General features: G+C 39.5%; 1 protein-coding gene across 3 annotated transcripts in view; it reads right to left on the bottom strand.

Moving 5' to 3' along the window:
* Positions 1 to 13,213, bottom strand: part of LOC104587444 (phosphatidylinositol-3-phosphatase myotubularin-1) — a 92,687-nt gene that overhangs the window by 64,691 nt on the left and 14,783 nt on the right. For all 3 annotated transcript variants that reach the window (XM_010245059.3, XM_088889525.1, XM_088889524.1), the window contains one exon: positions 2,957 to 3,006. In XM_010245059.3, the coding sequence (XP_010243361.1) occupies positions 2,957 to 3,006 (50 nt within the window). The remainder of the gene's footprint in view (positions 1 to 2,956; positions 3,007 to 13,213) is intronic.

Below are 13,213 nucleotides of genomic sequence, written 5' to 3' on the forward strand. Positions count from 1 at the left end.
AACTACATGGGGTTGGCTACACAAATCCCGTTTCACCATCTCGTTCTGTTTAGTGCCATATCCATTGTTAAATTATGTGCGCTTAAATAATTTTTCACTACTAGAACCCATGCCCTTTTAGATCTGTCCCTAGCCCATCTAGCCCTTTCAACTTGCAAGTTGCAACAGGTTGCTTTGTCTTGCTGGGTGATGTAGATGGTCTTCTATGCATGTAACAAAACCATCTTTGTCTACTTTCTCTCATTTTATCACTTATTAGGACTACTCTAGGTTTCTTCAACTGACTTCATTTCTGACCCTATCCTCTAGTTTTTCCACTCATCCATATTAACATATGCATTTCTGCTGCACTCATTTTTTGGATATTTTGTTTCTTGACAACCCAATACTCAGCTCCATACAAATGTGGGTGAGGCACCAATAGAGAATAGTAAGAGCCCAAAAGGTGATTGGTACAGGAAATGAAAGAAAAAAAAGTAACAACCGCAATCAATGTCCACAACAAAGAGAACATTTTGGTCTGCTAATTTGCAAAGATCCAATAGAGCATCAAGATCAAGTAAACGATGTTAACAAAAGATACTATAACAGGAAATGGGTATGTCAAAGTGAGAGGCTGTGATGTGGTCCATGAGGATGAGAATCAATCAATGTCAATAACCATTGAAGCTGAAAGACAGAATCAATGTGGGGTTGAAGAAAAAAGTGGGTGACTCCAAGAAAACCAATCCCTGGCACAGCCCTATGTCATGTGGCACTGGTAGAAATCCCTCGACCCCTTGGTCTGCTAACAAAATGGCAGACTCTCTTTCCCATGAGAGAGTGGGTAGACAAGAATCAAGGTGGGGTAAATACCCATTGAGCTAATACTGATCTATGTATGGGGTGGGGGCTCTATAGTGGAGCAAGGGAAGCATGATGCTAGTTGATTTCATTTTTCTGCTCTGTATAAAAGAATTTACACTTTGTACATCATTTCTTTACATTTCTTATAATCAATAAAATGCAAAATTTACTAATTAAAAAATTAATTAAAGCTGGTCCAAATCCTATTATAGGTCATACGTGATCTCCTTTTATTGGTTGGTAAAGTATATGTGATTGTGCATGTAATATATAAGCATCTATGCAAAATGCATTTTCTTTTAATAGCAGAAAAGGAATTTTATTAATGAAAGATTAGGAATTACAAGATCTAGGGTGTAGGTTCCACCCCAAATCAACAAAGAATAAAGATTTTCCCAAAACATTTGCCATCTCACAGCCCCTTCTTTGGCCAGAGAATCTGTCATTCCATTTGCTATTCTTCTTACCCACTTAAAGAAAACATTTAGTTCCCTTGTTAGGCTTACTATCTCCCTGAATTTATACCGGAATACCCAAGGAACCTGGGAGCTATTTCTGGTCCATGAGGTGACTACTTGGGAATCCCCATCCACCTCTAGATTATGGAAGCCTAGTTGTTTCACAAGCCTTAGCCCCTGCAGTAGACTAACCAGTTCAGCTGTCAATGCATCGCTATGTACCGAGTGTCCTGAATATAAAGCCACCTCTCTACCTTTTATATCTCTAAAGACACCCCCTACCTCTGCCAATCCCCTATTACCAATGAAGCTTCCATCAAAGTTGAGTTTTATAAAATTGGGGGCCAGGGGCTTCCATTCCATCACTGTCCTTGCCTTGCCTATAGCTGATAGGGCCACCTCTTTCCAGGTTCTCAAGATATCATTAAGTGAAAAGACTGTGAAATCATCCAAATTTTTCACCCAATGTGCAGCTTTCAGTTTAACTGACTTGAGGATTTTTACCCAGGTCCTATTCGTATCATTGAAAGGTCTCCCACTTCTTTCTTCCCAAATGGTCCAAACCACCGCTGCTCTCGTTGCTTTCCAAAATAATCTTCCTCTTTTTGCTGGCTGTCTCAAGAAATGAGGATCAAAAAGGCCCACTGCATCCTGAGGAGAAATCCATCTGCACCCAAAAAGAAAAGATAGCTGCTCCCAAACATAACGCACAAAGGAACAAGAAGTGAAGATATGGGAAATAGTTTCACCACTATTCAAGTAAAGATATGGGATAGGCATCTGTTTGGCCTTCTTTTCTGCAACACATCACAGGTGTTGACCTTTTCAAGAAAGAGCTCCCAACAAAGGGCCTGAATTTTAGGAGGGATAGGCTTGCTCCAAATTTCTTTCACCAAGAAGTTCATCCCCAAATCATTCGATTGTGTTAAGAAATTGAAAAAAGAGGAACAAGTGAAAAATCCATCCGATGAAACTGATAACACCCTATTGTCCTCCAAAGTTTGATCCAAATAAACTGACTCAAGTTTAGCTAACAAAAGCATAAGAGAGTCACAATTCTGAATCCCTAAGCCCTCTTCTAAAGCCAAAATCCCAACTTAAATCCAATTCAGAGAAAAACACAAATTTTAATTGAAGGAAACATTTCATCATGAGACATTTTTATAGGAGCAAGGAGAAGAATAGTAAAATCAATTAATCAATTGAAGGGTTGTATGCAAAAGCAAAAAGGAAGGAGGGTTAGGTTTGAGAAGAATCATCCTCATAAGTTCTACTCCCCTTAGATTCTGACAAGTTGTGGCAAGCTGTTACAAGAGTATACATGAGCTGTTGGCCTATGGCTGGGACACAAGTTTTAACAAGAGAATTTCTAGACTCTAGGTTCTCCAAGAAAGCTATCATCACCATGCTTCTAGTTTTTATGCACAATGCATGTTATGATGCCCTTTCCATAAATAGAACTAAATTCTAGGAACACTCTTGATTGGAGGATATACCACTTAGGGAAAATTTTCCTACCCTTTATTCCATACCCATGCAAAAAATAAATAACTTGATTTTAGTTAAAAGAATGTATGAATCAATATCCAATCTGAGTTCCATAAGTACATGGCATGAACCCTAAAGATCCATGGAGGAGCCATATGACTGACCTGTTTTGTTCGTGGGCGAAATCCAAAGACAATTATTCTCATGTCTTTACCTGTAAAAAGGAAAACCAAATGAGGAAATGAGGAATCATGCTTTACCTTAAGCAAAGCCCCATTTCTATGCAAAAACAAAAATGAAAAGAAATTAAGCCCAGACTATGCCTTAGCAAGAAAACTTATTCCATACTGCAAAAAAGAGATATGAAAATATACAAAAAAAAAATCCATGCTGCATAGAATAGAAATATCGGTCTGCAAAAACCACCAAACTGATGCCCCTCATTTATGCTACATGTGGAATTCATGACAGAAAACCAAGGATAGACAGAGAAATAGGGGTGATCATGGACCTAGAAATATTGGGCCAAAGCCCAGCCTGCAAATTCCCAGGCCTGGTATGGATCTGGACACAAAACCTTGGCCAAGGCCAGAACATTTGTGGGTCTCCAAGTAGGACAAAGAATAATCACCCCAACAGAGAAAACGAACAATTAATGACAATATTTGCAAGAACTGTCAGTTTCTAATTGCTCCATACCATTAAAAACAAATTTGAAAAGGAATGAATTGTAAAGTTTAGAGATGTTGAAGAAGAAGAAGAAGAAGAAGAAGAAGAAGAAGAAGGAGGAGAAGGAGAAGGAGAAGAAGAAGAAGGAATTGTCGAGAATGCTTGGTGTGGCACTATTCACACCAAGGGACTTTTCATTTCTTCTTCATAAGAAAAATTACAAAGGTGTCCTTGAATAGGCGCCCAAATACAAAAAAACACAAACGGACAGAAATGCCCTCACACTCTTAACACTCCCCCTCAAGCTGAGCATAGATATTTATCATGCCCAGCTTGTTCAAATTGTTGTCAAGCTTTGATTTGGGAACACCTTTAGTAATACAATCAGCCAACTGGTCTTTAGACCTCACATAAGGTCGACAAATCTCTCCACCGGTAACTCTTTCTCTAATGAAATGTCAATCAACCTCTATATGCTTTGTAAGATCATGTTGAACAGGGTTGTGGGCTATGTTTATGGTAGCTTGATTGTCACAATGTAATATCATTGGAGTATCAATTTGCACTCTCATTTCTGTCAACAAGTTCTTCAACCACAACAATTCTGAGACTCCATGTGCCATAGCTCTGTACTATGCCTCTACACTAGAACGAGCCACAACTAATTGCTTCTTACTTCTCCAAGATACAACATTACCACCCACCAAAGTATAATAGCCAGAAGTAGACCACCTATCATCAATAGAACCTGACCAATTAGCATCAGAATGGGCCTCTACCTTCAAAGACCCATTATTAGAATATAATATCCCCATTCCTGGACATCCCTTCAAATAGGCAAGTATTCTATTCACTGCTTGCATATGAGATGATCTAGGCTTGTGCATGTAATGGCTGACCACACTCACAACATATGATATATCCGGTCTAGTCAAACACCAGTAGAGAAGGCGACCAACAAGTCTCTGATACACACCTTTGTCAGGAAGAACATCTCCATCATCAACTCCCAACTTATGATTGGGATCAATTGGAGTTTTAGCTGGTTTACAATCCAATTTTCCTACCTCCTGGAGTAAATCAAGGACATATTTCCTCTGAGAAATATAAATGCCCCTCTTTGACTTTGCCACCTCAATCCCTAAGAAATACCGGAGAATTCTGAAGATCCTTAATTTCGAATTCGGTAGCAAGGAAAGACTTTAGTTCAGCAATCCTAGAGATACCATCCCCTGTGATAACAATATCATTGACATATACTATCAACATAGTTATTTTTCCATTTGCTCTCCTAATAAACAGGGTATGGTCAACTTGTGATTGTGAGAAGCCAATTTTTAAGACAGCTTTCCTGAATCTGTCAAACCAAGCTCGAGGGGACTGTTTAAGGCCATAAAGGGATTTGTTCAAACGACAAACCTTTCCTTCACTCCCAGGGATGTTCACTCTTAGAGGAAGTTCCATGTAAACTTCTTCCTGAAGGTCTCCATTAAGAAGGCGTTCTTAACATCCATTTGATACAAGGGCCAAGAATAGTGGGCAGCAAAAGACATGATAACTCAGATTGAATTCATCTTGGCTACTGCCGCAAATGTTTCCTGGTAATCAATGCCATAAGACTAGGTGTACCCTTTTACCACAAGTCGATCTTTGTACCTTTCAATTGAACCATCAGCTTTATGCTTCACTGTGTAAACCCACTCGCATCCAACAGGAATTTTGCCTTCTGGAAGATAAACAATTTCCCATTCTGGTTTTTTTTTTTAAGTGCCTCCATTTCCTAGTTCAAAGCATCCTTCCAATGAGAAAACTGCATTGCCTCAGTAACATTGTGAGGGATAAAAACAAAAGCAATAGAAGAGATATAGGCACAATAAGAGGGTGAAAAAGTATCATAAGAGACATAGTTTGAGATGGGATACTTAGCACATGTCCGTCTTGCTTTACGAATTGGAATAGGAAGGTTAAGGTCAAAATCTACAAGAGGAGGCTCAACAATAGATTCAACACAGCCATTGGAAATAGGAAGAGGCTCAGAATCCAAATTACCTAAGTCCGGGAGGTCAAATTGTAAGGAACGTTCAATCTTTGAAGTCATCCTCTTTCTTCGTCTGATGAACCAATGATGCCAAGACCGAGGAATAGGAGGCAAAGGAGGAGGCACGGGAGGAGGACTACTACGACCACAGGGAGGAGGAGAAGGATTGATAGCATCAGTTGTAGGAATTGGCATACAAAAGGGAGTCCGATCTTCACTAACATCCTCCCCCTTAAGAGAAAGACGAGAGACAGAGAAGAAGGGAGTAGGCTCAAAGAATGTGACATCTTTGGACACATACCTTTTTCCAGAACAAGGGTCATAACAACGATACCCCTTTTGGACTGAAGAATATCCCAAGAAGACACACTTGATAGACTTTGGATCAAATTTCAGCCTAGAAGGACTCATGTCATGGACGAAGCAAACACACCCAAAAACCTTGGGAGGAAGATGGAATGTATCCTCATCAGGAAAAAGAAGTTGATGAGGAGACTGGAGATGCAAAGTCCGCGAGGGAAATCTGTTAATAAGATATGCAGTTGTTTGAGCAGCATCCCCCCAAAACCGAGTTGGAACATGCATCTGGAATAACAAGCCTCTAGTAACTTCAATCACATGTCAGTTTTTCCTCTCCAATACCCCATTTTGTTGGGGAGTATGACGGCAAGAACTCTAGTGAATCACTCCTTGTTCTTCAAGGATGGTTTGTAAGTGCTTCTCAAAGTACTCCTTGGCGTTGTCAGATCTAATAATATTAATCTTCTTCTCAAACTGTCTCCACCATACTAAACAAGTCTTTCACAATTGAAGGAACTTCATCTCGGCACTTCATCAAATACAGCCAAGTATACCGCAAGTAGTCATCAACAAAAAGAATGAAATATTTCTAGCCATCCATACATGGAATGGAATAAGGTCCCCAAACATCAGTATGTATTAAATGAAAAGCAACATTACTTTTTTTGTTACTTGCAAAAAAGGTTGTTCTACATTGCTTTGATAGTTGACAGACTTCATATTGCAGACCAGAACTAGACAATGACTCAAACAAACTAGGAAACAAAAACTTCAAAGAACCAAAAGACACATGCCCAAGACAATGATGCCACAATTTCAATTGACTTAGTTTCTCATCATGACAAGACACAGGCTAACACATCAACCCTAACATTGGAGACTGATCAAGAAGATAAACTCCATCGGCTTCATGTCCACTGCCAATCGTCTTCCCCGTACTCAGGTCCTAAAAGACACAATGAGATGCAAAGAAGGTTACAGAGCAATTATGAGACTTTGTAAGAGAACTAACAGATAAGAGACTTCTATGCAATTGTAGAACATGGAGTATAGAATTCAAAGAAAGGCTATTGGTAAGTTTAACTTCACCCGAATCCGATATTGGGGTCTGGGATCCATCGGCAATGGTAATCGTACCTTTCAAAAAAGTCTATAAGTGGTAAGTAGGAAGGCATACCAATCATATGATCACTAGCTCCTATGTCAATTATCCAAGAGGTAGAGGGTGGGACACGACACGCAAGTGCAGTACCTAATTTTGCAAAGGCACTAGAAGAAGCATTTGAACCAGTAGATGTAGGCAACCCGCTCTTATCAAGATGGAGTAAGATGCCTCTCAATTTTTCCATCACATCAGAGGTGTCATGAGTAGATGCCGAAGCAGGAGGATTTCCCTCAAGCATGCGAGTCTGAGAATCATGACTTGCAGTAGTAACATGAGCATTTACTTTCTTTCCAGTTTAAAACTTCTCACGTTTCAGGTGGGGATTTAGCTTCTAGCATCTATCCTTGGTATGCTTCGACTTCTTACAGTATTCACAAAAAACCTCTTCATGTTTATCAAAACTCTACTTAGGCTTTGTGGACACAAGAGCAGTGTGCTCACCTACAAACACTTGCATCAGCACTAAGGATGTGTTGCCTAGTGAAGTCATAATCAGTATTCAGCCCAACAAGAAAAGCAAAAACTCGAGTTTTTTCAATGTACTTCCTGTATTGTTCAGCATCAACAGGATATTTCCACTCCAATGCCTCAAAATGATCAATTTCTTCCCAAATTGATTGTAAGGAGGAGAAATACATAGCCATTGATTTCTCCCCCTATCGCATATTACATGCTTCTCTTCGCAACTGATAGATTCTAACAGTGTTTTTCGCTTGAGAATAAGTTGCAGTTAGTATGTCCCAAATATCTTTAACTGTTGGAAGGAACATATAGTTACGGGCGATGTGTGGCTACATAGAGCATACAAGCCATGACATAACCAGCAAATATTCCTGCTCCCATTTGGAATAGTGTGGATCTTCAGGCTTCGGCTTAGCTTCCTTACCGGTAATAAATCCGAGCTTACCTCTTCCACTGATTGTAAGCTTGGCTGATTGAGACCATTCAAGAAAATTTGTCCCATCAAGTTTACAGTAGTAATATGTCCTTCAGCATTGTCATTGCTTCCCGGGAGAACATAGGTAGGTACGCAGACGTCTTTGTGTGAGTCCATTGATAACAGCCCCTCCAAAAAAAATTTCCCACCAGCACCACAGTCTTGCAACAACAGCTGAACTCCCAAACACTTTTTCCACAAGGTTAGACACAAGTTACAGCAAAAAACCTAGGAGAAATAGGTACTAACGGAAAAATATGGGAAGAAAAAAATTCCCAAAAAAAAGTTTTAGGGCTCTAAAAAATTCAGGACTACTTCCTAGAGTCCCAGGGGTTTACCACGACTCAAACACAAGAGGTTTCAGCAGCAACCAATCCACCATACGAGCATGCAAGCCCTAAATTCCAAATCTGGATTTTTCACCAATTTTCATCCGAAAAATCCAAAACAACTTCAAACCACCATGAAACTAATACCAAAATTCCCCTAAAATCAGCGCAAATAGGCGACCATCAAAAACCCATGAAGATGTCACCAACTATACTGAGTGCTGACATCGACCGGCGGCGTGCTGACGTCAACAGATCAGTTTGTGAGTCACGACCAGTAGCAGAGATTTTTATTGATCATGCGTAGCTCTAATACCAAGTTGTAAAGTTTAGAGATGTTGAAGAGAGAAGAAAAGAAGAAGTGTCGAGAATGCTTGGTGTGGCACTGTTCACACCAAGAGACTTTTCACTTCTTCATAAGCAAAATTACAAAGGTGCCCTTGAATAGGTGCTCAGATACAAAAAAAACACAAAAGGACAGAAATGCCCTCACACTCTTAACAGAATGTAAAAAAATGCTAATAAAATAAATTATTAAAAGGAAAAAAGAAAACTACAAGGAAGGTGACCAGAAGTCACTCAAGAGGGAAAAAGAAAAGGCACTCCAAAACCCCAACATAGTTCCTTACCCAAATAGACCAACCAAACGACCAAAAAAAAGACAACCTGACCCGATCCCCAAGATTATAGGCTTCCTAACAACATAAACATTAATACAACAACAACCCCACTCAGCAACCAAAAAAGAAACAAATACACCCCAACCAAAGCCGAACTCCCAGTAACTTGAGAATAATCATACCAGGACTAACATTCACTACTTTTTCCTTAGAATTTTCTTGGTCTCATTATCTTCTTGTTTGGCCCAAACCCAAAAAAGCCCTCTTAATCTATCAAACACTTTTGACACCAAGACATTTCAATGCTTTCTCTGACTTCAAAATTTATTAATTGCCATAGCCATCCTGATATCTTTCAGCTTCTTAGAATCCCCATTAATCATTTCCAATTCCAAGATCATGTCACCCACTTCATACTTTTCAAGAACATTCTCTACCAATCTTACTAAACTCTAAGTCTCACAAATGTCTTGACAACATGAATAATTTCCATCTGAATCTGCATCATAAACAGGTATTGGATATTTCTCTTTGAATCCTCCGAACATCTTTTTGGCAAATTCCTCTCTTCCCATGGAAACAAGTCAATGACTTGCTTGCTCACATGAACCTCTGTGTTTACTACCTTCTCCAAATCAACTGACCTTTCAATTGTGTGAATTTTATCTTCAGTTTGATCACTTGAGACACCCTCAACCTCATATGCTTCACTATTAGGCCTGTCAATGATACCTGAAAATCTAAGGCCTGATCCGACATCCGACCCGATTATCTCAATTTTGGATGATGTATTTATGTAATTGGATTGGATTTGGATGTTACAATCTACATCCGATAAATAATTGGGTCAGATTCGAATTTGACCCATCCGGTCCAATTAGAATCCAAACCCAATTATCTTATAATATTTATTGATTTTAACATATAAGTTTTATACAATTATATTTAAAATTATAAAAAATATTTTATATATTATGTTTTTTTTGGTATTTTAAAAAGTTAAAGCAAAGTTGGATTAAATCCAAATCCAACCTGAGTCCATTAGGATTCAAATTTGAACCCAAGGTCTTCAAATCCGATTGGATTTCAGATCAGATCCAGATCCGATCAGATTACAGCCCTATTCACTATCAAGCCTTGTGATATCACAATCTTGCAATGGCCTTGTTTGGTACTTCCTTTTTAAACCAGGGCACACAACACCCATCTTCCATCATCACCCCCTTCTTCTAGGGTCAAGCCTCTACTATTCCTCCTGCCTTTTCTTCTAAAATTTCCTTAAACCCTTTTTCTCCACCACAAACTTGGTTCACTTCTTCAATTCCTTCCTTCCCATTAATAGAGCTTCTAAGTTTTTCATCATTATCTTCTATGAGTTCACGAACAATTTTCCTTCCTTTCAACATAGAACCTAATGTCTCTTCCTCTTAAAACTTTCTACTTAAACCCTTCAAACTTCTTGTAATCTCCAAGCAATGAGCACCAATAATCTCCTCCACCCCCTTGCCTAAACTAGGAATGCAAGCTATCACTAAATCAATTAACAAATCCCTCATCCATCGCAAGTCTCTTGTTTTTTTTCTATAATATCCCCAATTAACTCTTTCTTTGCTCCAAACATGTTCATCTCTATCTCAATAGAATCTTCCTTTTGATCAGATCCTCTAACCACCATAGTATCACATGCTTTTTTGAAACCCTCGATCAAGTTTACCTTTGCATTCTATGGATTTAAATCACCATCAAATTTATTGTTGCTATTTCTTTCTTATGTATCGATGTCCTTGTATTTTATGGTAAACCATAAGAACTCACCCTTCCCTCTTACTTCCATCTCCTTGCTCTCCAAAACGCTCGCACCGGCCAAAATTTCTTGATTTTCTTTTCAAACGAGAGAACCCATAGACATTCCCACATTTGTCCCTTTACCTCCAAAAACCTAACCTTCTTCTTTTCGGAATCTTCTTTTAGTTTGACCAAAGCATATTATCCTCGCACCTTATCAACTCTTTTGGGTTGGGCCATTGTTTGTCTTGATCCCCAATTCCTTAATGGGCCCAAAAGACTTGGAGTCTTTGCTCGAGCAATTGCAATAAGATTTATATTCATCCCACCTGCAACCATTCCCTTAAATTTTTCTTTTTTGTCTTTGCCCCTCTCATTTTTCATAATTTCATTTTTTTATAGATAATAGGAAAGTATTGTATTAACGAAAAGGAGGGCAAGAAGCCCGCAATCATATACAAAAGGAGAGTGCCTTTGATATGCACATATCATGTACAAAGAGAGATCAAGAAAATAACTCAAAAAATGACGGACTGCCACTGATCAAAAAAGGAACTATCAGGCACATCCACAAAAAGCTTCGAGCACCTAGCCCTACTCACAAGCAGACTTTACACTTTTCCTAGAACCACCTCCACTTCAATGGATTTAGACACAAAAATCCTCTGGTTGCTCTCTTTCCACACCACCCAGAAAATTGCAAAAGGCAGGCACTTCCACAAGAACTGGCCTTTGTCTAAGAAGCATTTTACCCTCCAGCCTGAGATTAGATCGGCCACATATGCGGGGGAAACCCTAACCACTTGGAACAGCCTGAAGAAACAGCACCAAACTTGGTAGGTGTAGGGGCAGTGGATCAAGAGATGATGGATGGACTCAGAAGCTACTCCACAAAGGCTGCAAGTGGAATCCAGCTCCATTCCACGTCTCAACAGATATTCAGCAGACTGAACCTTGTCCTTAACAGCCAGCCAAACAAAGAATTTGATCTTCAAAGGGACCTGAACTTTCCAAAGCCAGAACCATGGAACCTAACCACCTGTATCAGCAGAAACTAACTGGGAATTGATCCTCCTTCCCGATCGTCCATAGCCTGACATCCCTGGAGTTGGGATTGGGTTGGATAGCACTCAAGCTGCTTACAGCCCTCCTAAGAGATCCACTTCCTAGTAGTTTAAATTTCTAAGAAATCTGGGAGCCCACACCACAATGGTGTTGTTAAGGATTTCTATAGTTTCAAGATGATCCTCCTCTCGACCCAACCCTTCACCTTTTTCTTCAATGTCTATACCTCTTCCTTTTATCTCTGCAAAAATTGTATTGCACATAAAAAAGAAATATCACTCTGCAAAGAAACATCAAATTGATGCCCTTCACCTCTTATGATATATATGAATTTCAGATACCAAACAATGGTAAGCAAACAAGCCAACCAATTAATAGTAGTATTTTTGAACTTTTTTTGATAGTAAAAGAATTTTTATTAAAATAAAAAAGAAAACCAATTACAACCACTTAATAGGTCCTAAGGTGACACCTTCCAAACTAGATAAAAGCAAACCTTCCGACCAATTTAAAAGGAAAAACTACAAAGCATACTAAATGAGAGTCCTTTAATCACCAAGGAGAATCCCCAAGTAGCTCCTCCAAGTCCTAACAACTAAATTAAGTCCTCCCCATTAAAAAATAAAAAAACAAACCTGCCCTCTTTCCTCATTCCAAATCTCTCCCCCTTCCCCTAATGTGGTTTTCTTAAGACTCACTTCCTTCCCTTCTCTGAAATTCTTCAAAATATCTTCTAGCAAATATCTCTCCTCCCCAAAAGAACAAACCCAAAGACTTGCCAACCTCCACCACCCTGTCAATTTTCTTTAGATCCATACTTCCTTGCTTCAACTCCTCCCCTTCTAGTAGCACCTCCTTAGCTTCATCTCTCCCCTTTTTTGCATCCGCCTTCCCTTCCCTTCTCCTCCAGACCTTCATGCCTCCCCACCTCCCCCTCAAAAGGAGGCATCAAGGGGAACTCCTTCCTAGTTGGGATACCAAAATTTTGATTCTCCCTATTTGATGTCCTTTGTTTTGTCACTCTGAATTTTACCCCCTTTCTCTTGTATAACCTTTTATATTTGTTGTTGGTACCTGCCCTAACAAGACCCTCTTTAAACTGTGAGAACACCTTGATAACAAGCACAATTTAAGGACTGCTTGAACTTCTAATTTTCTTCAAAGACGTTTGAGCATCCGCAATTTCAACCTCATCAGGTCCTTCCTCCTCCGGCCCAAGTCAACTCCTACTTTTCCAACTACCACTTCATCAACCAAAAAGTCTTGACTGCAGCAATTAATCACCTCCTCTACACCATCGCCCCTCCCTGCTTCAATGTTGTTCGATTGAGAAAGAATATCACTCACTTGGTCATGTTCTCCCCCCCCCCCACCCACCCACCCACCTCCTTCCTACCTCATCCCCTCCTCCCCCCCTTGTCTTCCTCACAGGACATCCCCAACCCTAAATTTGAGACAGGATCAATGCATACCTCTTTTGAAATCACCCCAACTCCATCTTGACCAAAACAAC

This window comes from Nelumbo nucifera, chromosome 6, assembly GCF_055504915.1.
Source record: "Nelumbo nucifera cultivar China Antique chromosome 6, China Antique-T2T, whole genome shotgun sequence".
In the NCBI taxonomy this organism is placed as follows: domain Eukaryota; kingdom Viridiplantae; phylum Streptophyta; class Magnoliopsida; order Proteales; family Nelumbonaceae; genus Nelumbo; species Nelumbo nucifera.